At 42.0% G+C, this 26,116-nt stretch overlaps 3 protein-coding genes and 1 pseudogene across 3 annotated transcripts; 2 read left to right on the forward strand and 2 right to left on the reverse strand.

Annotated features, from left to right (window-relative positions):
- Positions 1-5,926: 5,926 nt before the first annotated feature.
- Positions 5,927-9,067, forward strand: LOC125556419 (uncharacterized). The gene is made up of 7 exons (XM_048719157.2): positions 5,927-6,278; positions 7,137-7,209; positions 7,300-7,373; positions 7,474-7,543; positions 7,827-7,990; positions 8,065-8,137; positions 8,643-9,067. The coding sequence occupies exons 2-7, from the start codon at positions 7,188-7,190 to the stop codon at positions 8,819-8,821; spliced, it is 582 nt and encodes a 193-aa protein (XP_048575114.2). The 5' UTR covers positions 5,927-6,278; positions 7,137-7,187; the 3' UTR covers positions 8,822-9,067.
- Positions 9,068-17,685: 8,618 nt separating this feature from the next.
- On the forward strand, positions 17,686-24,722 carry FTA (farnesyltransferase A). The gene is made up of 5 exons (XM_048675164.2): positions 17,686-18,100; positions 23,183-23,292; positions 23,483-23,603; positions 23,755-23,850; positions 24,135-24,722. The coding sequence occupies exons 1-5, from the start codon at positions 17,855-17,857 to the stop codon at positions 24,558-24,560; spliced, it is 999 nt and encodes a 332-aa protein (XP_048531121.2). The 5' UTR covers positions 17,686-17,854; the 3' UTR covers positions 24,561-24,722.
- On the reverse strand, positions 19,272-21,509 carry LOC147972201 (uncharacterized). The gene is made up of 3 exons (XM_087521359.1): positions 19,999-21,509; positions 19,777-19,895; positions 19,272-19,688 (listed from the first exon to the last, which is right to left on the reverse strand). The coding sequence occupies exons 1-3, from the start codon at positions 20,042-20,044 to the stop codon at positions 19,272-19,274; spliced, it is 582 nt and encodes a 193-aa protein (XP_087377485.1). The 5' UTR covers positions 20,045-21,509.
- On the reverse strand, positions 20,231-22,502 carry LOC147972202 (uncharacterized; annotated as a pseudogene).
- Positions 24,723-26,116: the final 1,394 nt, after the last annotated feature.

Consider the following 26,116-nt stretch of genomic DNA (forward strand, 5'->3'; position numbering starts at 1 on the left):
CATGTATTGACCTGAACAATACCATATTGTGTTAATGCAAATTTAAACTGTGTCACTTTATTCGTTAGTAAGAAATGTGATGAATTGTCAGCACTGATACTTTTATGTGCAAAACCTGTCATCTGTCTGCTTGTTTATCTTTCAGAGTGAGGAAGATATAAGTGTTGAACAAGCGCAGTCTCATCATCTTGCTCAGCTGCTTGCGCTGCTGCTCCCCAGCAGGGCTAACCTTTCTTGAACTCTATTGAAGTGATGTCGGTTTTGTATATTATTCTGTTGGCGTGTTTATTTGCACTGGTGGCGATCTTTGATGCCCAGCGTATGTCATCTGTTGTATGCTTGTGCTTTATTATCATAGTGGCGAACTTTGATGCCTAGTGGATGTAATATGCCATAATTTCTTTATTGTATAGTATAAGTTTTTTCTTATTCACGATGCTGCAGTTATTTTACTGTATATATATATATATCATGTCTTCGCAGTAAACCAGCCAAACCGTAAAATTATGGTACATAATCGGGCCGTCATGCAATCACGATGTAGGTTGGGCCTGAAACGTGCTGATCAGCTCACGGACCGGCAGCAGCCCGAAATGAACCCCGGCCCATGATTGTGCGAATCAAATCACGGGCTTTTAACAGGCCGAAAAATTGTCTCGGTCCTTATTTGGCCCAATCAGATATCGGCTGCGAGCAGGCCGGATGCAAACCGGGTCGTAGTTAGGCCCAACTATATGACGGGCTTTTAACAGGCTGAAATTAATATAGGGCCGAAATGTTAAACGGGCCCTTAACAGGCCAAAACTAATATCAGGCCGAATTACTAAGTGGGCCTTTAGCAAGTGGGCCCAAAAGCATAGTGTCCAGTTGACGGGCCCAATCTGATATAGGCCATAATTAGGCCCAAAACCTCTTAAAGGGCCGGACCTGATCTGGGCCGTAATTTGGCCCAAAACATGGTAGGCTTTTAACGGGCTGGATCTCATATGGGCCACTATTAGGCCCGGAGCGTGGCAGGCCATTAATAGACCGGATCAAATATGGGCCGGCATTTGGCCCAAAACATGGCAGCCAGTTAACGAGCTGGCCTACTAGGGTCCCCAAAATCTTGTGGGCCTATAGCTGGGCCGGCCCATTAATGTCGGCGAAATCTCGTGGGCCTTTAGCTGGGCCGGCCCATTATGATCTGTAAGAATTTTGTGGGCCTTTACCTAGGTCGGCCTATTATGGCACACACAAATCTTGTGGGCCTTTACCTGGTCCGGCCCATTATGGCCCGCGAAATCTTGTGGGCCTTTAGCTGGGCCAGCCCATTATGGTCCACAAAATCTCGTGGGCCTTTAGCTGGGCCGGCCCATTATGGTCTGCAAAATCTTGTGGGCCTTTAGTTGGGTCGGCCCATTTAAACTTGTTGGGTCATGTCACGTGTCGACGTATCATAGGCGCCTTCTGTCCAGTGAGTGGATGACATCTGTCCCGACGATGAGCCGACACGTGTTTCCTCTAGCCAATGATGATTTTACACGTGGAAAATCCCCATTGGTCGGGGCTGTTAACGGGTTATCGGATCCAAAACCCGACCCGATAGCTTAACGGCATTCTGTTACGGTGGATGCCACGTGTCGGTCACCCTTGACGAAAGCACTTCTGTGATGCGTGATTTATCGTCGTGGAAGTGGACACTTCCGTGATGATAATTTTGGTAATGTCATGGAACACTTCTACGACAGCACAGGTATGACTATCTTGATTCTGTCATAAATTTGTCATGGATGTACATGCATGACAAAAAAGCGACCTACTGTGACAAACACGTATCATCACGGAAGTGTATTTTTTTATAGTGATTACTCCACACATCGACCGCTATCCAGCATGCATCTAGAGTATTAAGTTTATAAGAACAGTGTAACGCATTAGGCAAGATGACATGATGTAGAGAGATAAACTCAAGCAATATGATATAAACCCCATCTTTTTTATCCTCGATGGCAACAATACAATACGTGCCTTTCTGCCCCTACTGTCACTAGGAAAGGACACCGCAAGATTGAACCCAAAACTAAGCACCTCTCCCATTGCAAGAAAAATCAATCTAGTTGGCCAAACCAAACCGATAATTCGAAGAGAAATACAAAGATATCAAATCATGCATATAAGAATTCAAAAAAGATTCAAATAATATTCATAGATAAAGTGATTATAGATAAATTGATCATAAATCCACAATTCATCAGATCTCGACAAACACACCGCAAAAGAAGATTGCATCGGATAGATCTCCAAGAACATCGAGGAGAACATGGTATTGATGATCAAAGAGAGAGAAGAAGCCATATAGCTACTAGATATGGACCCGTAGATCAGTGGTAAACTACTCACGAGATCATAAGAAACTGATGTCAATATGATTATAAAACAAGGCCCACAAAATTTCCAAACTAAAAAAGTTAAACTAAACGTCACTTGCTCACAGCAACACCACAATTTCAGTGTATTACATGATATAACCAAGGGCTCGACAACGGTGTCACAACATGGAAAACAAATCATTCTCTTCATTATAGTGCAAACTCGATAAACATGGATTTTGTTTAGTTAGCAAACTAAACTTTCAAACATAAGCAATTCCAAAATCATTCTTGAAAGTCTGCTTGGGGCGGGTTGGTGCAAGTGCTCTTCCTGACCTCGTAAGCTGCATCTGGAGCATTGAGGCGACTTCCTCGGTGCCTTTGGAAGATCTCCTCGTTGTGGACAAGTGGTGTTCTTGTGACCTTGGCGTCTGCAGATAGAACAGAACCTGGGGACCTCTTAGCTGGTTGCCCATGTGGTGCTTTGTCGCGACTTGTGCTAGGGTGTCTAGCTGCCCTTTTCTTTGACGGTATTGCAAAACTATCAGAACATCGCGAGGCACTCTGTGTTGGATGCGCCTGACCAGAATGTTTGTTTATGCCCTATCTCTATTAAAAAACATGCATATGTTTTTCTTCATTTGCAATAGCTTCTTCAAGAAATCTAATACATAAAAATTCAACGCCACTTCTACTTCATGAGTGCTCCACTGCTTACCGCACACGTGCACACAATTTCCTGCATGATTTTTCTATGAAGGTTCAACCGGCTTTTAGCATACCTGATGCTTTGCCAATACATGGTTAACTTTAAAAAAAGATAACCCCGGTCTCTGCATCTAGGCAATGCATGCAACCATTTTATTAATTATTCACAAAGACCTTGCAAAGTAAGACATCAGGTAATCTAAATTCACCATCTTGGTAACATCTGTCGTTGTTTCTATCCACTTGATGAAGGGGTGTCGATAGTCCGAGCCTAATACCAAACATACATCACATCAAAACCTAACATCTACACCGAGAGGCCTCAACCAAGCCGCAGTGCTGGGGCACACACCGGTCCGACACACTTACAGAGGTCGGCGCTGTCTTCCACCAATCCATCCCTAGAGCAGACACTGACGCATCGACCATGCCAAGCCTGACGTCGACGCGACCACGGCACCAGACAACACCATCATCCTACACGTATCCATCCACATGCGCCTGTCGCCGAAACTCCACGGCACCATGCCACCGAGATCAGCCGTCGACCTTGCGATAGATGTAACACCGCTCCTCCTCTAGTCCCCTTCAACCAGCACTTGTTCCACAACGATGCCCCCAGAAGGGAGAACAACATTGAAGGTTCGTCATCATCCGATCCGGGAGACCCAGATCTAGGGTTTACCCCCGGAGCATCCCGAGCATGATGACGCAAACTACAACGACGATGCCTCGACAAGGAAACGGCATTGGAGACCATAATCGGCGCGATTTTCATCGGCAGTCGCACCATCGAGCCGTGCGCCGCCAACGTCGCCGGTCCCTTCAGCTGGAGCAAACTCCAGAAACGATATCCTCAAGAAGGACTATGACGTAAAGGCACAACCATCGCTCGATCCCATGATTTCTAGGATTCCCCCAGAGCATCCCGAGCATGATGGTGCAAACTGCAACAATGATGTCTCAATAAGGAAACGACATCGGAGATGCCGCCATTGTCTGCCATGACCGTAGTCCGCGCGATTTTCATCGGCAGTCGCACCACCAGGTCGTGCGCCGCCGGCGTCGCTCGTCGCTTCAACTGGAGCAAACTCCAAAAACGATGTCCTCAAGAAGGACTACAACGCTAACAAAAACACATCTCTATCTCTCTATCTCTACATAATAATGAAAGGACTATTGTTTATGTCGGTACGTCATCAAAATTGTCTCCAAATTTGCAAAATATTACGCACCAATGCCCCTATAAGTGATAAAAAAATATTTTACACAGGGGAATCCTCCGCCTGGGCCGGCCCATAATGTAGGTACCTCCTATATTGCGCTTCGTGCGCTAGGAGAACACGCAACATGGTCATTTGGGTCGGCCCATGTCCGGGCAGCCTATTTTTCTGTTTTTCTTTTCCGTTTTCATTTTTCTACTTTATATAATTCAGGATTTCCGAAAAGTTTCAAAAATTTTAAAAATGAGTATTCAAAAATAAAATGTATGTGGATTCAAAAAATATTCGCAATTTTATAAAAAACGTTTTCTTATTCAAAAAATGTTCAAAATTTTGAAAAAAAGGTTCGGGAAATTAAAAAATGTTCATGACTTTTTAAAAAGTTTGTGTATTAAAAATGTTAATGAAATTAAAAATAAACTTGCAAATTCAAAAGATGTTCACAAATAAAAAAAATATCCTAAAAGTCCAAAAAACTGTTCGTGACTTACAAAATAGTTTATTCATTCACAAAATGTTCGCTAATTGAAAAAATAATCATGCATTTCAAAAAATGTTCGTTAAATCAAAAAAATATTCGTGAATTTCAAATTTTGTTCCAGCAATTTCTATACAAAATTGTTTAAAAAATGTTTACAATTTTAAAAAAATGTTTGAAAATAGTATAAAATGTTCAAGAATTCGAAAATGTTCAAAAATTTGTATAAGTGTTCACAAATTTGAAAAATAATCATGATTTTAAATAAGTGCATGAGTTTAAAAAAATGTTCATGATTTCAAAAATTAATCATGATTTCATGAAATTGAGAGTGATAGTGTATCTGGGTGATGCAGCAAAATATGATCATGGCCATTGAAGATTGTGATTTTTTTTCATTGCAACGCACGGGTCCTTTTGCCAGTAGTAACAATGCATCGTGTCGCGTCGGGCGGCGGAACACCAAACGCTCGCCGTCATTATTTTTTAAATACGAATGTGTGAAACACTAGAATGAATGTGTTACTTTGTTGGATTATCAGAAATTTCACAATTGACTTTTGAGTTGTTTTTATCAAGAAATAAAACGTCATTTTTGTTACATATATCATATTACTTGCATTGATTCAATTGACAACTCTAGAAGTTTAGCAAAAGGTTAACACATCCCGCAATTTCTTTAACAAAAGGTTGGTGCGTTTGTATTCGTTACGTTCATGACATGCATAGTTCGAACGGAAATTTAACTGAAAATTAAAGATGACGTCAATCAGCACACATGTAATTTTCTTGGGTAGGAAAATAGTTATTCTAATATCAACTGTCCTAATTCACAAAAGCAAAATATTAACTTTCCAAAATCGTCTATGATAGTACAAAGTCCATAATGACCTTTGGAAGGGCAATGATGGTACATTACTTCCTAGGAGATAATAGTTATGTCGACCCTTAGAGCTTCTACAACAGGACACCTTATATTTGTGCCAAACTTCCGGAGGGCCTGCCCAGTCACTGTCCGGATGCAAAATTGTCACCCAACCGGACCCCTTGTATTCGGCCCAAATACGTCCACTATGGCCCACCCGCTGCGTCAGGACTCGCCCGCCGCGTATGATCTAGCCCACTGTGGCCCACCCAATCCCACATATATTCATCCCCATCCGCACTCCGGATGAAACCCTAGCCGCACTCCACTCCCCTCCCCTCCCCTCCACTTCCCTCCGCCCAAAAGCTTACTTCTGACGATCTCTGCCCTTCTCTGACATGGCAGGCAACGGATCCGAGTCTTACACCTCCCCTGTTGACTGCCGGGAGCTCGTCCCACGCGACACCGAGGAGATGGCCGTCCGTGTTGGGCTCCGCCGCTCATGAGAGGAGTACGCCGGACAGCGCGCGGACTCCATCCAGTTGGAATCCATTGCGTTCGCCGAAGTGGCGCATGGATCCGGCGCGAGGCGCGTCGCCGTTGCCTCGCCGGAGGCGGTGCAGTCCATCTGGCGTCCGAACACCGTGCCAAAGGTGCTTATCAATTTGGTACCAACTTAAAATTTCTCTAAACAGAAGGTTAATTAGGGGATGCGTGCCAGATTTGATAGTTTCTTCTTCTTTGGAAACAAGATGTATTAGTTTAGGGGGTTAAAGATGGTGGGTTGCCTTAATTGTGTAGTAGTGAGCCTCGATGCGCACGTTGGAGGACCAACCCAGAACAGGCGCTCTTGCCTTGTCTCTCTGTGCACCGCGCTTGGTCTCGCCTCAAAAGAAAAATAAATAAAATGTTAGCTAAGCGATGAAGATGGTGGTGGCGGCCTGGTCTTGCCTCCCGTTCGGCGATGGAGAAGGCGCAACACGTTGGAGGATGGCCCCGAGGCGATGAGTCGCATGGGCGCACATCGACGTACGTCTCGGCGTCGGTACAACAGCCGAGTCTAGGGATACGGTAGACAACCACAACAAGAGGCAAACCCTTCCTTAGTTTGTGTGCTCGTCTTTTCAACTACAGCATGCGGTACTTTTTGTTTTGCTCTGTCATACTGTATGTGTCCATTCCACGCAAAGAAAAACTATACTTATTCATATACTTACAAAACTGTGAGAACCCAACTCGCTCAAACCATTTCTTAAATGATGCAACCATAAGAATGTACAACTGAAATGTTCAACTATTCTGTTCTTTAGTTGTTAAGAGTTATCCGTTTGTTTCATCAACCTATGAACTATGGTATGGAGATCATAACATTTCTTGGTGACCAAATAGCCACTATAACTTGTTTTGAAAAGTCTTGGCTAATAGTTCCGTATGACCAGTAGGTGATGGGCCAAGTTATTTATATGATTCATTTACTCTGATTCAACTTGAATAATTGATTGTTGTATCAGGCAACACCTATTGATGTTGTACTGAAGGATGCTAGTTTGGAAAGAAAAATCATGGAAGTGCCTAAGAAGTCGGGTTGGGATCTAAACACATCTTGTCTTTCCTACTATTGGTTATTTGATCCTCAAAGTTATTAACTTATGTAATTTCAAATTTTCTTTGAAGGCGACGTCACTGAGAACAACAATGATCAGATGAACGATTTACTGCGACCAATTATGAAAATACGGAATAATATTGTATGTCTTCTCTTCTCTTTCAGGAAAAAATTATGCTTATTTTTCTTGTGTTTTGTTCTATTTGAGAATCTAATGTGAACTCATTCCTTTTTCGTTTCAGCTTCATGAGGAACACATACTTCAAGATCGAAGTGCTGAATGTGATATGGACATTCAGAATATCTTGACTGGTATTCTACCATTCTTCACATCTAAATATAGTCGAAGTGATACTCACATGTAGGATTTTTATAGTTTTGTTGCAAACATTGTGGGTGTGTTTTGTTGGGAGGCATACCTTTCCCAAAGTTTTGTGTTAAATAGTGGTGTACCACACTTTTTCATTGTGGACAAGTCGTCCGCCACACTTTCTGACATACATTCGTCTGTCGGAAGTGTGAATTTTTTTGGAAAGAATTTATTTCGATATTTATTCTAAATTTTCATTACCCATCATGTTTAAAAATTGCGCAGAAGGGAAAATGACAGCTAAAGTGTTGGCAATAATGAAAAAGTATAAGGAAACCGGCTCAAATATGATGGAAGTTGCCAATCCATCTTGTTGTGGAGATGGTGATAAAACAAGGAGAAATAAGAGGACGACACTGAAGGAGGCACTCCTCCACAACAAGTGCCAGGTAAGAAACCTCGAGCTGAAATGTTGCATAAGGATGTTAAATTCCACATGTATCGTTGACATTTATCAATGCAGGAGCTCAACGAGATCTGTTATGACATGAAGTGTATACCCCCAAGATACACAGTATTACCTTCACCAGAAGATGGTATGTATAGATATATTTACTTTTATCTATTTAATTTTCTACATGGACAAGCATCAGGTTCTTCAACCATAGAGAAACAATAACTAAGAGTTTCATACAAATGGGTCTTATGACACTTATTTTCAATGTAGCATCTATTGAATTCAATCCCTATAGTTCTCGGTTAGCTTCATGAATTGAAATGACAACATACATGGTGTACTACACTAATCATGCCTAAGAAAAATAGTTTTCAAGTGGTCATGTCAATAGACAATCACTTGTTTGTGCTATGTTGTATTGTTAGGTTTATTACGCCATGGTTCTATCGATGATTGCCAAATGTTTGTCTGTACCCTTGTAGGCTCCATGAGAGATCAGATATATCCATTGTATTGTAACTAGTTGTCGAGAACTGAATATGTTCCAAGCTAGCAATAACAAAGTAACTGTTGTTTGATTGCCTACCATCTTCTCACACGTTGTTTCAAGCACTTATTAACCAGTCTTTTTCATATCGTTTCAGGAATGTTCCATGCCAATGTACATTTTACATGCCCTGGTTATGACATGAGCATCACTGGTGGTGCTCATCAGACCCCAGATGGGGCGAGGTGCTCTGCAGCTGCCAATCTGATAACAGAGCTTCACAAGAAGGCAGCGGAAGAAGAAGAACAGGAAGATGACGCAAGTATTCCTAGTTAAATTGCCAAAGTTGGGAACTAGCAGACGTCTGGAACCACTGATAGTCATTGCACATTGTCTAAGCTATTTTACCTCTGAGAGCTCGTGTTACTTTAGTTGTTTGAGTTGTGGATTCTTACTAAGGTCATTTCGTGTTGTGGATTTTTATCAGGGCAATTTGTTGTGGATTTCCTCTGGTTGTGCACAATTTTGTGACATGAGTGAACACAAATTATCGATTTAAATATACACCTTTTCTGTTATTTATCTATGTTCTTGGGGCATGCTACGCATCGGCCGACGGATCTTTTAAAATGATCCGCCGCCTCGCGAGTTGTTTGATTATGTGACGTGAGCCTTCAGTTCCCCTTCTCTAATTTTCTGCAACAATACTCTTACTGCGAAACCTCTTCTCTAATTTCCTGCAACAAGAACTTGGTTGTGAAACCTCATGTTCTTTAATTTCTTGCAACAAGTCCCCTGTTGCAAAACCTCTTCTTCTCTTTTTTTGCAAGAAGACCCTTGTTGCAAAAGTTGCAAACACATCTCACGCCGCGTCTAATTTTCGATAACAAGACACTTGTTGCAAAAATGCAACAACGTTTCCAGGCGCATCGCGCACTAACACAGTTCTGCAACAACGTTGTTGTTGCAGAAACTTGGAGTAGATGTACGGCGTGGTGATGCGGCTACTGCTAGCGCTAGTGGTGCCAGGACGGCGATGAGGTTGATGGCGCTCCACGCCGGCGTGGCGGATCATGCTGGATCCATCGATTCGGTCGCCGCTAGGCGTTTGGGGGTGGAGATCCGGCATGGATGCGCTCACGACGACGACCTACACGTGGCGGCGCTCGGTGATGACAACCTACAGGCGGCGGTGCTCGGTGACGACGACCTACAGGCGGCGGCGCCTACAAGCTGTGACGCTCAGCGACGACGACCTACAGGCGGCGGCGCTCGGCGATGAGGACCTATAAGCAGGGGCGCTCGGCTTAGCTCGCGACCTTGGCTGTTGGTCGCGAGTGCTTGGTCTGCAACACCATTTGTTTCGGTCAAGCGAACGGAAACAAGAGGCAAGTTGCAATAACTGTACTAGGATAGAGATTGCTTATGAGTCTTTCAATCCAAATAAAATCCGACGGCTACGGAGAAGGTCGATGCCCCCACAAACATCCGCCGGTTGATCGATAGTGTCTCCCTTCTTTTATGGTTGTGTTCGGTTTCCGATTTTTTTAAAAAAATATATTTTTTTGTTTTTCTTGTTTTTAGTTATCTCACTCTTTTTTGTTATCTTTTTTCCATTTCTCCTGTTTATTTCTTTTTCATTTTTAATTCCTTTTTCTTCTCGTTTTTTGTATCTATTTTTGTTTTTCAGAATTTTAAAATTGTTTAAAATTACAAAAAATGTTCCTGTTTTTAAAATTTTGGTCAAAATTCAAAAAATGTCCGTGATGTTTAAAAAATATTTGCCTCTAAAAAAGCTCATAAGTTCAAATAAAATCCTGTTTTCAAATTTTGTTTGCAAATTCAAAAAAGTTTGGGATTTTTAGAAAATGTTCGCTTTTTTCAATAAACACACGTAATTTAAAGAGCTGTTCCTGTTTTCAAATTTCGTTCACAAATTCCGAAAATGTTTGCCTTTTTATATTTTTTTAGAGTTTCAAATTTTTCACAGATTTTTAAAAATGTTTGCTTTTGTCCAAAATGTTCATGTTTTAAAAAAAACTCCTTATCAAAATTTGTTTCAAAATTCAGGATAAATCCCAATTTTAAATTTGTTCACCAATTCACATATTAGTACGATTTTAAAAAAACTTGTTCGTGTTTTTAAAAAGGAATTGGAATTGAAAAAAAATCCCGTTTCTTAAAATTTGTGTATGAATTCATACATTCTTCCCATTTTGAAATTTGGTTACAAATCCAAAATTTAGCCTTTTTTTTCAAAACTTGTTTATGTTCTTTAAAAAATTGTTTGGAATCTTTTTTTGAAAGTATTCAGATTTTTCGTGAAATGTTTGAAAAAAAGGGAAATATTCGGATCATCCGATGCAGTTTGTTCTAAAGTGTTTCGCGTTGCCTACTTGACAGTAGCGCTGGCCAGCTGGAGTGGTTATGTACGTGCATCCATTATAGATGGATCGAGTTCGAATCCGGGATAATGCGATTTATTTTGCAGTTCTTTCTACACCGCTTGTTACTCCTACGTGGGCCGGCTGAAGTACATGATATTCGGGATTAAAAATAAATCACATTTTCAAAAACAAAAAATCATGCTTAAAAAATGCACACATGCTTAAAAATTGTAGGAGTAACAAGCGGTGTAGAAAGAACTGCAAAATAAAAAATTAACAAGCATGATTTTTTAATCATGCTTAAAAAAATTGTGACAGCACCTCCTATAATCATGCTTACAAATTTATTCACATTTAAAAAAACATGCTTAAAAAATGTACAGGAATTTCAAAAAAAGTTATCGTTTTCAAATATGTTCACAATTTCAAAAAATCTCATTTATAAAATTTGTGCACAATTTAGAAAAATGTTCTTGTTTTCAGAATTTTCACAGTTCTAGAAATTTGTTCATGTTTCAATAAATGTTCAGAATTTCCAAAAATATTCTAGTTTTCCAAAAAAATTCAGAAAAATGTTCATTTTTAAATAATGTTTGCGATTTCAACATTTTGTTCGCAATTTCAAAAAATATTCCCATGTTTAAATTTTTGTCCGCGTTTCCAAAAAAGCATACAATACAAATTCTGTTCGCATTTTAAAAAAGTTCACGTTTTAACATTTTTGGTGCTGAATTTAGAAAATGTTCCTGGTTTTCTTTTTTTAGAACTAAAAGCTGTTCACAATCTAAAAAAATGTCATGTTTTTTGTAATTTTTTTGCCAGAAACATTTTTGAAAATTGTTCACATTTTGGGAATCTGTTTGGGGTTTGCAAATTCTGTTCGTATTTCATTTTCAAATCAGAATTACAAAACATCTTCACTTTTCCAAAAGAATGCGGAATTTTAAAACTGCTCGCAATTTTTGAAATGTTTCCCAAATCTCAACGCTGTTGTCTGTTCTTATAGATTTCTGCACCTTTATATTCTGTTGGTGGTGTGTGGTGTAGTGGCTAATGGCTCGTGGATTGGAGTTTGTCGTTGTGGGATCGATTCCTGGTACTCGCTGTTGATTTTCAGCTTTTTTTTGTGGCACGCAAAAGGAAACGAAACAACGAGCGTCTTGGTGGGTCAGCCCAGTCGTGTGTCAAACCTGTGCGTCGAGCTGCTGTATGATGCAACATGTGTCACATAGGAGGTCCCCTGAACGTGGATGCTGCTGTAACTAATGATGGTGCTTATGGTGCGGTAGCAGTGGTTGAGAGAGGTCACGAATGTAATTTCTTAGGAGCCTCAATGTCACTTACAGATATATTTCAGAAGCAACTACTCTTGAGGCGTTGGCTGTTCGGGAAGGTTTGGCCATTGCAGAAGATATCTATGTGCCAAAGATTCAAATTGCTTCGGACTGTTTGACGGTGGTGCAAGATATTAAGCAAAACCCGTTAGCGTCTTATGGAGCTATTGTACACGAAATTATAGAAAGATCGACGAGGTTTTCAGCTTGTATAATAGTCCATGAGTTTAGGAGCTCGAATTTTGAGGTTTACAATCTAGCTAAGCATGCTCTAACCCTGGGATTTGACCGCCATGAGGCCAGCCGGGGATCTTCATTTCATACTTGTAAGTGTTTTGTAAGGTTAAATAAAGCTTGGCGAGATTGTCTAAAAAAAAGTCTAACTGGCTTGTCTCCAAAATAATAATCTAACTGGCTCCTCTCAAAAAAGAAATCTAAGACGAACGTACCAGAAACCCTTAATCTCGCTCACGAATCTTGAAGTAGGAGTATATGGCTGATCAGTGGCTCAACCTCGCGGCCTCATGAAGAAATGAGGGCGGTCTCACAACTTAGGCAAAGAAACAGATTGTGGACATTTTCAGATCAAACTTCTTGTATGATTTGAAGATAAAATGAATTCTTTCTTTCTATTTGGAATTTTTGCCTGAAAAAATGCTGAAATTCCAAAAAAATGTGTCTTTTGAAAAGAAAAAAAACCCTGCAAATCCAAAAGGCTGCCATGTTTTTTTAGAGAACACATTTAAAAAAACTTGCCATGTGCAATTTTTTTTGCCATATGCCCATTTTTTTACGAATCTAGAAAGTTGCCATGTTTGTTTACAGGGCAATTTTTCTAAACTTGTCATGTGCAATTGTATTATAGGTAGAATGGCATTTTTGTTTAGGAACCATGTCATTTTAGTTTGTGCAAGGAAGTCATTTTTGTTATTAAGAGCATGCCATCTTTATATTTAATTAGAATGGCATTTTTATTTTTAATGAGCATGGTATTTTTTTATTAAGAACATGGAATTTTTTAAATAGCATGGCATATTTTAATAGCATTGAATTTTTGAAGTAGCATGGCATTTTTTAAATAGCATGGCATTTTTGGTATTAAGAGCATGGCATTTTTTTAAAATTAGCATGGCATTTTTTTGTAAAGGATGGCATTTTTGTTACAAAGAGGATGACATTTATTCTATAGAGCATGTCATTTTTTATACTATTAAACAGGATGATATTTTTTTATTTATGTAGAGCATGTCACTTTTGTTAGTAAGAACACGATTTTTTTTTATCATTAAAAGCATGCCTTTTTTTCTTTCATGAAGAGCGCAACATTTTTTTAATCTATAGCATGGTACATTTATTTCTTGTTTTCGACAAAGCAAATATAGGCATTTTCATATTTCTAGAGCATAGCAGTTTGTAAATTTATGTTCTCTGCCTTTTACGTATCAACATTTTTTTCTTTTCTGATGGTATTTTTTTACAAAAAGCAATTAATTGGGCCTAGCTTTTTTCCCTGGCATGCTATCTGGGTCAGTTGGGGGGTCGTGTTGGACCCTGCTCGAGCGAACATTCCATAGGGGCAATTTGGTTCGCTGGAATGAACCTCCCCAACAAACAAAACATTTGCTGGAGCCTGCCCTCCAGCTGACGGTCACCACATGCTTGGATTCTTTTTTACGAAATTCATAACAAAGAACCGATGTTCGCTCGTTCCTGTCCCAGCACGAGGCAATCTGGGACATTGATGATCGCGTGATAATGTTACAGCGAGGTTGCCCGTTGTCGACCCCCCCCCCCCCCCCCCCCCAGCACACGCACGCACACAATGATGTCACCTTCTCATCCCTCTTCTCACTCATTGCTATTCCTCTCTCGAGTTTGTTGATTTCATCTACGGAGGCAAGCCATCGTCGCTGGCGAGCATCATCAAGGTCACTAGAGGGTTGTGCTTTTTGGATCTGCCTAACAACGCGGTGCTCGGCAGGAGAAGTTCTGTGGTGCCATGGTGGGGGCGAGGAATTGCAACAATGCGTGGCGGTGGGAGGAGTGGCCAGCGGTGGCGGCCCCACGTCTACGCAAGAAGGAGCAGTAAGAGCTCTATGATACACATGGAGCGATAGGATGGCGATGACTAAGAAGATGGTGAGCGGTCACCAAGCCACGCACTTAGAGCAACTCTACAGACCCCGCATCCACCCTGACCCGTAAAATAACCGTCAAAAGGCGGGTCGGGACGAAAAAACCAGCCCGATCAGACCCCGCATCCCGCCCCGGCCCGCAAAAAATTTTAGGGGGCGCAGCAAACTCCGGACCCCAACTCGGGAAAACGCGGGTTTCCACCTCGCGGCTGCGGTGCCCTGCATATAAGCGGAAGCGGTTGGTGCGGAGACATTTCATCCCGCGCTTTCTCCTCACCAACCACCTCTCCTCTCTCCCCTCATGCCGCCGCCGGCCGCCGACCAAGATCCCGGCGAAAGCAGCCGGCAGGAGCAAGCCGGAAGTCCGCCACGCGCACGAGGCCTCCCCTCCCTTCCCCCAGCGTCGGCTGGCCACCGGATTTGCAGATCTACGACACTTCATTGCGGGCCGCCGGATTTGGCTTTTTTCGGCCGCTGCCTGCTGCCCCAAGCGATGTAGTGGTCGGGGAGCCTCTCCCGCAGCCCAGGCAAGGACGCATCGCCGCATGCAGGTACGGGTTCATCCGCCTGCCGCCGCCGAAGGTTTGCGGGCATGTACTCGTCCGACCGTCCACCGGGCTCGGCGCTCACGCAACGTCTTTGTGGCTTGCTGATGCCGCTCATAGAGTGCGACGACTGCACGCGGAAAGTGCTGCGGCTCACTTCGGGCACGCCGAAGCACCTCGGATGGGTGTTCTTCAAATGCGAAAACAACGGGGGTACGTGCACTTGCGGTAGCTCATTTTATAGTTCATTCTTTAGTTCAATTGCGGTAGCTCACTTCGAGCTTGCTCATTTTTTGTGTGTAGGATGATGGATGCTCATTTTGGTTTTGGGAAGACCAATACATTGATTTGTTGATAGAAAGAAACTTAATAGATGTTAGTGCACTCCTTAGTACAATCAAAGGCAATGATGCGGCTGCATGTGCAACTACAGGGGAAGCAACGCCGACTTCTTTCAAACCAAAGATGAAGAAAGAAGAATGCAAAATCAATAATCCGCAGATCAACAATGAATGCATGGAGAAGATATTAGTCCAACTAATGGGAGCATTTATGGAAGTTGGAAATCTTCTAAAATGCATACTTGTGGTTCTTGTTTTCTTTGGTCTTGCTATTCTAGCAAAGATTTTGTGATGCCTTTTGCATCCAATGTTGTTGATAAAGCAAAGCAATGCAATATGCTAGATCAAATTAAGGGGCAAAATTAAGTTTTGCGGGCCGGGAGGAGCTGCGCCAGATTAGACGCCGCAAAGCCGACCCGTAAAAAAGCATATTCCGGGAATATCCTTTTTACGGGTCCATTACGCGGGGTCTGCAACTGCGGCCGTCCGCGCCGGCCCGCAAAGGCGTTTTTCCGCGAACTGCAAAAATGTTTTGCGATCCGGGAGGATGCGGGTCTGCTACGGTTGCTCTTAGGGGGTCAAACCATGAGTGTCATGATTTTTCATGTAAAAATGAACAGTTGCCATGGCTTTAATTAACAAATTTCTAAAATTGTCATGAGTTATGCCACAATATTCCTAGAAGTTTGTCGTGTTATCCCTGATTTTTTAAAATTCTTCCGTGTTATCCCTAATTTTAATTCTGTAATTTGCCATGTTACCATGTTTTTAGGATTTTTGGTCCAGGCAAATTTACTCCATTTTCCTGGCTAATTCATGCAACTTTCTTTTGTTAGGATTGTTTGATACGGCAATTTAGGGTCATGGAAAATTTGGGATTTTTCCCTCAAAAAGGTGGGATTTTTTGAAACTTCTGCAATAGTCACATGTCAATTTAGCAATTATGTTCCTCTAAAACATGGCAACTTTTCACAAATTTTGTAGTCGTCACATGGCAAATTGAGAAAGATTCTTATTTAAGATTTTTGTATCCAAAACATGGAAAATTTAAGAATTTTTGTAATCATCGCATGACAAATTTAGAACAGTTTGTACTTATCACATGGCAAATTCCAAACATTTTTGTTTTTATGAGTCATGGAAATTTTTAGAAATTTTGGAATGGTCACATGAAAAAATTAGGATTTTTTCTCCGATTCATTGCAACTTGTCATGATTTTAAGGAATTAGAAATTTTGTGTCCCCATGTTTTCCATGATTTTCTCCAAAATTTGCCATGTTACGACAATTTAGGTTCCTGAAAATTTCATGCATTTTTGTTGGCAAATTTATGCATTTTTAAATTAATATTGTTTGAGATGGAAATCTAGGGTCCCTGCATTTTTTGCCCGACAAATTTATGCATTTTTAGTCTTATTTTGCTACAATTGTTTGACGTGGCAATTATATGGGCCTGGCAATTTATGCATTTTCTCCTGTGAAACTTATGCATTTTCCACCTTTGTGTTTCAAAAAAAAATAGTTTTTGTGGATGACAATATTTTCTTGTAGAAGGTAGCTAAGTGAGCCTAGTCCATTTCATTCTTTTTCTCACGCACTCCCTAGATTCTAGGCTAGCTGTTGTCGTGCAGAACCTCCCGCTGGAGTGGACAACTAGAGAGACTGTATTGATTGCTCGTTCGATACTCCCTGGGGGGACACATAGGCTCCAGGGACATTCCTGAGGGCACATATGCTCCCTATGAGTACAAGAACATGATGATGCAACAACGAAGCGGAGAGGAGGAGGGATGTGGCAACACTCATCTTTTCGGTGGCGGTATCACTGTAACTTCGTCTGCTTGGAAAGATTATATTTATAAAAAAACTACCACATTTTAGGTTTTGGCCCCACAGAACTATCACTTTCAAAACGACAACAAAAAACTAGCAGCCGAAGCTAATTTTTTGCGCATTTATGACATGCGGGGCCCACTTGGTAGGGATGATGTGGCGATAGAGTCAACTCCGTTTTTTGACTGTTATATTTGTCGTTATTACATGTAAAACCCCTGTGGGTGACGAAGACGAGGTGTTCGTCCAAATGCCTAAGAGAGAAAAAGAAGGAGGGGAAAGAAGGTGATGCCTACATGTGGGCCTCACCTTTAATAACGATAAATATAACGGTCAAAATAAACGGAGTTGACTGTCGCCACGTCAGCCCTGACAAGTAGGTCCTACAACTCAAAGAGACACTAACATTCATGAATTTGCCCACATAGAGATCCTTGAATTTGTGCCGTGCCGGTTTTTTGGTGGTTTGGAACGTGTGATCAGTGGGGCGCTCGCACGAATGTTTGGCTTGGGTTGTGCTGACGTGTGCGGGCTCGTGATACTCTTGAGCATCCCAGACCGGGAAAATTGCTTCTGTTGTTGCAGCTCCGAGCCAGTCTACCCAAACCGGAAAACTTCCCCACGGCCAAAAAGCCGAAGAGCATCCGATTCCGGGCACGCACGGAAAACTTTGGATTCGCTGTGACGTCCACCGTATAGTACCCCCACGAACGAAAAAAAAAGCAGAGAGAGAGGAGAAAACCTAGATCTCCATCTCGCACGCGCGCGCGAGAGCAGAGCAGAGCAGAGCGTCCATGGGGTCGTCGTCGGGGGAGGAGGGGGAGGAGCAGTGGGTGCCGCCGAGCCGGCGCCCGGAGCTGGCGGACGTGGCGCCGCTGCCGCAGGCCGACGGGCCCTGCCCCGTCGTCTCCATCGCTTACCGCGGCGACTTCCGCGAGGTCATGGACTACTTCCGCGCCCTCTACGCCGCCGGCGAGCGCAGCCCCCGCGCCCTCCGCCTCACCGCCGACGCCATCCACCTCAACCCCGGCAACTACACTGTAAGGCTATTCACTGCCCCTGCCTGCTCTCGCCTTCCGTGGATGTTCAGTTGTTTGGGAATTGCTTCAGCTGCTTTGCTTAGGTCCCGATCCAGTGTAACTGTGACCCATGGCTTTTAGTAGAGGAGGCTTCAGATCAGTGCAAGGGCAGTAGGTAGTGGCGGATAGCTGAGTGTGACGTGGAGGCCGCTCCAGCAATGCCATCGTCATTGCGACCTTGTCTTAAGAGATAACGGTGGAGTCCCTGCTCTTGAAAGAGGGATCCGGCTTGCTGTTTAGCCCTTCGATTACTGTGGCCCCTGATTTAGTGTAGGTAAGACGGAGGAACCGTTGTGGACTGGAACCATGGAACTGTGCTGTGGAGTTTCAATTGTTCAGGAATTGCTTCAACTGTGTACGCTGAGGTCCTGATCCAGTATAGTTGTGACCCATGGCATTTAGTCAAACTTTTAAATAGCGCGCTAAGCTTCTTAGCATCGGCTCGGCTAAAGTGTGTGAAATGCTATAGCGCATAGCGCAGCTATAGCGTGCCATGCCCCATTTAGCGTTTCAGCTAAATTAATAAAAAAAATAGGACCCTGATAAGTGCCCCAAAGCAATTCTGCCCTGACGTTTTTTGATGGCAACTTTAGTTACAAGAGGATGGCAACTTTAGTTGTGGAGCATGGGTTTGTATTTTTTTCTCGAATGGCAACTTTAGTGTAAAAACGTCAGGGCGGTGTTACTTCGTGCCACACGTGTGGCACTTATCATTTGGGAAAAAATAAACATATAATCAGGTATGAAATTAATATATACTTGACAATTGACCGCACACTATAGCAGCAACCAGCAAATCAGTTAGCATCCAGCCAAATCAGTAGAAGAATATCATACACTACACTATAGCAGCAACCAGGAAGGCATAAATCATAATGCAAAGCAAAGAACAGCTACATACAAGTATATAACAAGTTAGCACCACATCACAAATTCAAAATGCAGGACATGGTTCATAAGTTTGGCATTACATAACAAAGCCATCAAGTCAACATCCAGCAAGTCATTACATAACAAATCAAAGCAAAGTTTGGCTTCCCGCCGAAGCAACAGAAGTTCAACCAACTAAGAACTAACTTGACAAGTCACACTTGCACACATAACATAAGTGATTTGGTTGGCATCCATGCAATTAATCTGAGTCAGCTAGGGCAGAGGGATACTCATCTTCTGATTCCGAAGAAGAATTGGAAGAGGCGGAAAGGATAGCTTCTTCATCGATGCTATTAAGGAGAGAATGGATGCTCTTCTTCCTCTTCTTTTTAGGGGGTGCAGTAGGCCCCATCTTCTTTTTTCTTTGTGCTTGTGATGTCGAAGCTCTCTCTTGTTGGGCTTGATCTTCATTGCCAACATGTTCATCAACATTGTCATTGGGAACAATCCCGGTGATGAACTCATTGTCTTCATCCTCGAGAACATCCATGATTGTCTTCTCTATTGGATCTCTACGCTTGTTCTCTTTCAGATGTTTCATCCTAGAGTTGAACTTGATAAAGACAAGATCACTCATCCTATCATGGAATAGCCTGCTGCGCTTCTTTTTATGAACCTGTGTAGGTGGAAGAAAATCAAGTATGGAACACATGGTATCAATGTGAGAAGAGAAATGAACTATATTTTGTAGTTGCAGTTCTTACTTCTTCAAATGCTGACCAGTTTCTCTCACAAGCTGAGGAGCTGTATGTCAAAGTGAGAATTTTCATTGCAATCTTCTTCAACTTGAGTGCACATGTGCCATAATTCAACCACCATTTAGCTGTTTTAAGACATCAATAGATTATTAGTTAGAGAAGTATAAGAAGGAGAACAAAGAAAGTGATATTAAATAACATCACAAGATTTCAGCAACAACGCTTTACATGGATCAAAGGTTTTCCTTCTTCTCTGCCGTACGGCAATGTCCATTCCAAAGGAATCCTCCTCTTGGTATTTGTCGAGTTCATCAATAGTCTCTTCTTGAGTTTTTTGATCTTGAACCAACTTTGTAATGCAATGGATCACGACTGCTCTAAATGATCCATCGTTCTCGATTGCAGTTTTGTTTGGATAATAATAGAAGGGGTTCAGAAAGTATCCAGCCAAATGTAGCGGCTACTTGAGTTTGCTATCCCATCTCTTGTCAATGATATCAATAACGCATTTGAAGCGACTCTCATCATTATCAAACAGCACTGAAATTTCTTTTTTTGCATCCAACATACAACCATGGAGGAATCCCATAGCTGGCACATCGCTATCCATTCTTCTCAGCACATTAGCCATTGGCTCAAAGTAGTTGACAACAATGTTAACCACTTTGTGAGTTATCTTCCCCTTGTCCTTCTCTAAGTAACCCATTTCATGTAGCTCATCTGATCTGAATAGTTTAAGCATTTCCCTCTTGTTGTCTTGCAAGCTTTTGAGATTGAGATAAGCCGTGGCAAATCTAGTAATGCCTGAGCGCACCAAGTCTTTCCCAAGTGTTTTCTCATCAAAGCTAACACCCTTGTGTGAGCATATAAGAACACAGTTACTTGCCTTGCTTGGGCAATTATTTTGTCAACCGATCCAAGCTTCCCTGTATCCTCCAACATGAGATCAATAGAATGAGCTATTCCAAAAAATGGAAGGTCTCTTTGCTTTCATTAGACTTGCTGCTGCTACATTGACACTAGCATTGTCGGTCACCACTTGAATAACCTTTTCTGCCCCTATATCTTCAATGCAATCATCAACAATGTCAAAAATATATTTGCCATTTTTTTTACAGATGAGCAATCAACTGAATTCAAAAACAAGGGTCCTTGAACACTATGAACAACAAGGTTAATTACTCCCCTGCCTTTCCTATCTGTCCATGCATCTGTCATTACAGTACGCCCCGTGTGCTCCCATGCTTGCTTATGGTATTTGAATAAATCCAACATCTTCTTCCTTTTCTGCAAGAACGGTCCACTCATCTCATATGCACTAGGCCCATCCAAGTCATTGCCGAAATCTCCGATGGCCTCAAGCATAAGCAGAAAGCTAGGAAGTGTGGCAGTGTTATATGGGATGCTAGCTTCATAGAAATTCGTCATATATACTCACAAGCTCTATTCCTCCTCTCTTCTCTTTTCTGAGTGGACACCTTTGATTAAACCTTTTGGGTTTCACAATTACTTTTTTGATTCCTGTTAACACTTTCTTCGATACTAGGCTTGCAGAATTTGTCCATAGGGCCACCCCTTGAGCTGCTTGTGTTTGGTTTTGACCTCAACACCACAACCTGATTGCCATCATTTTCATCCATTTGGTTTTCTCCATCTGAGTGTTCTAAGTCAACACTAGTTCTGACCGCCTCCAATCCCTCGATCTTAAGCTCAGCACTCTTTAGGAGCAAAGCTACCATCTCCAGCCTGACATCATTAGGAACATTCGGGCATCCTGTGACACCACAATTCTTGATGGTTGAAAGGTGAAACTTTATCCTTGTAACACCAGATGTGCATATCTTGTCACAATAATTGCACTTCAGCCAATGCTTCTTGTTCACATCTACAAGAGCGCAATACTTCCACGCAGGATCATCTGAGTCTACACCTTGAGCGGGTGGAGGTGCTGTTACGGAAGCAGCGCTTGAGCCACCCACACCTATACAAAAATAAATAAATTAGATACTGACAGGAAATAAAATTAGTTACGGAAGCAACACTTAACCACTAGTTGCTCACTTACAATACACCACTCCATGACAGTAGTACAATTCATCAATCTGCGTGTCAATTATGAAGTGAAGAATTTAAGACAGAGCTTTGAGCAAATAAACTAGCCTTGCTACAATGGTCTACCCTTGCTCACATCAATCTGGTGTGTGTGTGTGTGTAGTGCCTTGCAAAATGATAAACTAGGCTTACGATACACTGCCTTCTAAAAAATGACACATGGCTGCACTAATGTTCAATGACCTGAAACAAACCATGGTAACTACTATGCATTAAGACATGTGCTGCATCAAGAAGTTTGATTTACTAGATGTCAATAAATCTTAGGCTGACTGAAAGGAGACGGTGTAACAGCGCCTAGTGGTGCACTACAAATTTGCAATCCATACATCAACCCATACTGCCAAAGCTTACCATCTGTTTGCGAGATCATGGTGGTAGTAGAGGCTGGATCTGGATGATGATTGATGAAGTAGTGGAGTTGATGCAGCAGGGCCGTGGGAGAGTCCGGCGGCGCCCTGGGCAAGGCCGGCGATCTGAGTCGAGTCCGGCGGCGATCTAAGGAAGAGGAGCCCGGCGACTTGGGGGAGGGGATGCAGACGACCTGGGGAAGGGAGGCCGGGAGAAGGGGAAGCCGGGAGCTGCTCAGGGCGCCGTCGGCGTCCGCAGCCGGTGGCCATCGCCCATCGCCAGTGGCGCCGCCATTCGCTTCAAAGAACGGGGGGAATGAGGTAGGGTTCGATTCGATCCACGGGAGGAGGGGGTTATCGGGAACGACTTTGGGGCTTTAGCTCACTTGGCTCTTTCAATTTTGGGCTAAAATTTTTGGATCGAAGCGGGATGGTAATGCTATTTCTATGCAGAAATTTAGCGCTAAATAACTCTTAGCGACACTATTAGCGCGCGAAGGCACTCGAGCAGCGTACCATAGCGCAGCCCCTTTCCTGGCCACTACAGCGCCGATATTGCGTGCTATCTCGCGCTATTTAGAACTTTGCTTTTAGTAGACGAGGCTTCAAATTAGTGTAACAGGCAGTAGGTAGGTGGATGGCTGAGTGTGACGTTTAGTAGACGAGGCTTCGAATTAGTGTAACAGGCAGTAGGTAGGTGCGGCGTTGTTTAGAGGTAAGAGTGGAGTCTCTACTCTAGAAAGAGGGTTCCGGCTCGCTGTTTAGCCCATTCGATTTCTGTGGTTTCCAGTTTAGTGTAGGAAGACAGAGCAATGTGGCTGGAGTTTGATTTTTCTGTCGGTATAGTTTGCCGTTGTTTTGTAGCCAGCGTGGTGCATTTTCTTTGGATCCACATCCATCCTTTTAGTGGCTATTCTTGTTAACTTGGTGGGTGCTTTTCTGCTTGATAGGTATGGCATTTCAGGCGCGTTGTTCTAGAGGCACTGGATGCTGATTTATTGCTAGAAATGCATTTTGTGGACCAAATTGCTGAATCTAATCCAAAAAATTACCAAGTCTGGTGAGTCCCGTGCAATAAGCTTAATATTACATCAAGCGTTTGACAAGAAACTAATCTCCTATTTGGTGGCTGTGGAGTTCTGCATGAGTTACCACTTGCTTATATTTTTATCCTTTCATAATTCAAACTCACTCTTTTCTTCCTCTGTGGTGAAATTCCAACTAACCCTCCAGGGATATTTTCCCCTCAGGCATCACAAGAGATGGCTTGCTGAGAAAATAGGACCAGATGCTGCAAATAGTGAACATGACTTCACAAGGAAGATACTTGCTATGGATGCTAAAAACTACCATGCTTGGTCCCATAGGCAGGTATGCATTACCTCCTTTTGATGTTCAGTACAAGTTGGATGTTTGTATCCTTTAAGCTTGTTACTTCTCGCTTGGCTGCTGTACTAAGCAATTGTAGTACCAAGAGAATATTGGTTATAATAATCTAATTGATTTGCTATAATTGTTGCAGTGGGTTCTTCAAGCATTGGGTGGATGGGAGAGTGAACTGCAGTACTGCAACCAGCTTCTTGAGGAAGATGTCTTCAATAACTCAGCTTGGAATCAGGTCATTTGCTTGTCCTTCTTTGGATGCTTTCTTGTGTGTTTATGATATGTCATTTCACTTCAGATTCTTCACCATGGGTAGAGTTTCATGGATCATCGTGCCTTAATTTCATCAAAACAGCCTTGCAATCTCCATTCTTGTTCTTGATTTATTAACTTTTTATTGATTTTGGTTTTACCTGGTAACCAACTTCTTCCTTGCGAGTGCCTTTTTCTACTGATGAGGAATTAAGGCCAAATATTCAGAATTATACTGAAGTATGTTTTTTGTTGTTGTTGCAATAGAGATACCTTGTGGTAACACGATCACCAATTCTTGGGGGCCTTGCGGCAATGCGCGACTCAGAAGTAGATTACACTGTTGAGGCCATTATGGTGAACCCTCAGAATGAAAGCCCCTGGAGATACCTCAGAGGTTTATATAAGGATGATAACAATTTGCTGGTGGCTGATAATCGCATTTCTGATGCTTGCCTCAAGGTCCTGAATAAGGATTGGCAATGCGTATTTGCTTTGAGCTTCCTGCTTGATCTTCTTCGCATGGGTTTGCAGCCTTCGGATGAACTTAAAGGAACCATCGAAGCAATGGAGAACTCTGATCCTGAAACGGGACATGCTGATATTGCAGTAGCTGTCTGCTCAATCCTGCAGAAATGTGATCCCCTGCGGATAAACTACTGGTCATGGTACCAGACCACTCTTTCTTCTTAGACATCTGAAAATTCAGCTGAAGATAGTTTTAGCAGCATGATGTGAACTCAATCGAAGGGGTTGACGCACTGTATGAAAAACCTTTCCTGTGATCTTGGCGCGGAGCAAAATTTGTATTGATTTTACTGGGAAAAAATCAATCAATGACAGCATGCCCAACAATGTCTTGTGTGAATATGTTCCTGCCTGATATTAAAATGTTAGCAGAATGAGAATAACCAATCAAACTCCAATGAGCAGATTGTTACAGTAACGGCCACTGGTGGTGTGAAAATCCTGAAATCTGCTTCAGTCACTTTGCCTTGTTTACAGTTGAGTCTGTTGTTGTGATCTGTACCTAATGCACGTACACAATCATCAAATTATTAGTTTTTGTACCAATGTGTGCTCGATGAAATCATCATGTATTCCCTCCTTCCAAAATACGAGTCATATATATTAGTTTTGTCTTAATTTGAACTTACATCAACACCTACAATACCCAATCAGTATCAGTAGATGCACCTGTTTTTGTAGTGTATTTATTTGGTATTGTAAGTGCTGGTATTTCTCTTTATTTTTTGCCGAACTTATGTTTGACTTGAAGACAACTAATACGACTTATATTTGGGCCGGTGGAATCATGCTCTGCACATGTTTTCAGTCATGTACTCACATTATTATCAGTTTATATTTCACATTTATTTGAACTTGTTTGGGTGGCGGGTTCCATTTTCCCAAGATTATAGCATCTTTTTGGGATTTTTTTGTTAATTTAATGACGGATTTTTCCTTGTCTCACTAGGTTTTCTGTCTCTTATCATGAACTACACCACATACTTCCTCCTTTTCTTTTTACTATGCATATTAGATTTCTCTAAAGTCAAATTCGTAAAGTTCGGCCAAATTTAAATTAAATAATATCAGGATTTACAACATCAAATAAATATAATATGAACATATAGGAAGGAACATATATTCCATGATGGATTTGATTATATTAATTTTGTATTGCAAATGTTAATTTTTTAATATAAATTTGATCCAACTTTGGAGAGTTCAACTTTAGACAGCGGTGTAAAAAGAAAAGAAATAGAGGGAGTATTGTAATGATGCTCTCTCCAAAGCTGTTCTTGCACCCTCATGGGAGGCTGCCACAGTGCCACTGCTCTTCTCGAAGTGAAGCACATCATCACCTTTCTTTATTGTGGGACCTTGTAGCAGTTGTCGTCGAGAAATAAGTTGTTTGGATTAAGGAGCTAGGTGATTTTAGTTTCTCCTGGTAGCTTTTTTGAGCCTTCGGTTTTCCTTTAAATTTGATCAGAGATTATATTTCCAATTGTGATTCACGAGAACATACTTTTGTTTTCTTAATCAAATAATACTAGGGTATGTGCATACCATGAGATCCCCTAAACCATTCCTCTCTGCATATATTCTAAGCTGGAACCAATAAAAGATTCCTAATCAAGGCAGCGGAAAAACAGAAAGAAGAAGGAAATTAAAACATGACTTTCTTGTGCTTCCAACAAACAAACGCGCTTTCCCTTCTAAAAAGAAACAAACAAACGCGTTCC

Source organism: Triticum urartu, chromosome 5A, assembly GCF_056163025.1.
Source record: "Triticum urartu cultivar PI428250 chromosome 5A, HENAU_Tu73, whole genome shotgun sequence".
In the NCBI taxonomy this organism is placed as follows: Eukaryota; Viridiplantae; Streptophyta; class Magnoliopsida; order Poales; family Poaceae; genus Triticum; species Triticum urartu.

Coding starts and splice junctions, on each gene's coding strand:
- LOC125556419 (XM_048719157.2), top strand. CDS start 7,188: ATGGAAGTGCCTAAGAAGTCGG. Junction 7,374..7,473: donor TGAAAATACGGAATAATATT/GTATGTCTTCTC, acceptor TTTTCGTTTCAG/CTTCATGAGGAACACATACT. Junction 7,991..8,064: donor TCCTCCACAACAAGTGCCAG/GTAAGAAACCTC, acceptor TTATCAATGCAG/GAGCTCAACGAGATCTGTTA.
- LOC147972201 (XM_087521359.1), bottom strand. CDS start 20,044: ATGGACATTGCCGTACGGCAGAGAAGAAGGAAAACCTTTGATCCAT. Junction 19,896..19,998: donor AAGGAAAACCTTTGATCCAT/GTAAAGCGTTGT, acceptor GTCTTAAAACAG/CTAAATGGTGGTTGAATTAT. Junction 19,689..19,776: donor ACTGGTCAGCATTTGAAGAA/GTAAGAACTGCA, acceptor CCACCTACACAG/GTTCATAAAAAGAAGCGCAG.
- FTA (XM_048675164.2), top strand. CDS start 17,855: ATGGGGTCGTCGTCGGGGGAGGAGGGGGAGGAGCAGTGGGTGCCGCCG. Junction 23,293..23,482: donor CCAAAAAATTACCAAGTCTG/GTGAGTCCCGTG, acceptor TTTTCCCCTCAG/GCATCACAAGAGATGGCTTG. Junction 23,851..24,134: donor ATAACTCAGCTTGGAATCAG/GTCATTTGCTTG, acceptor TTGTTGCAATAG/AGATACCTTGTGGTAACACG.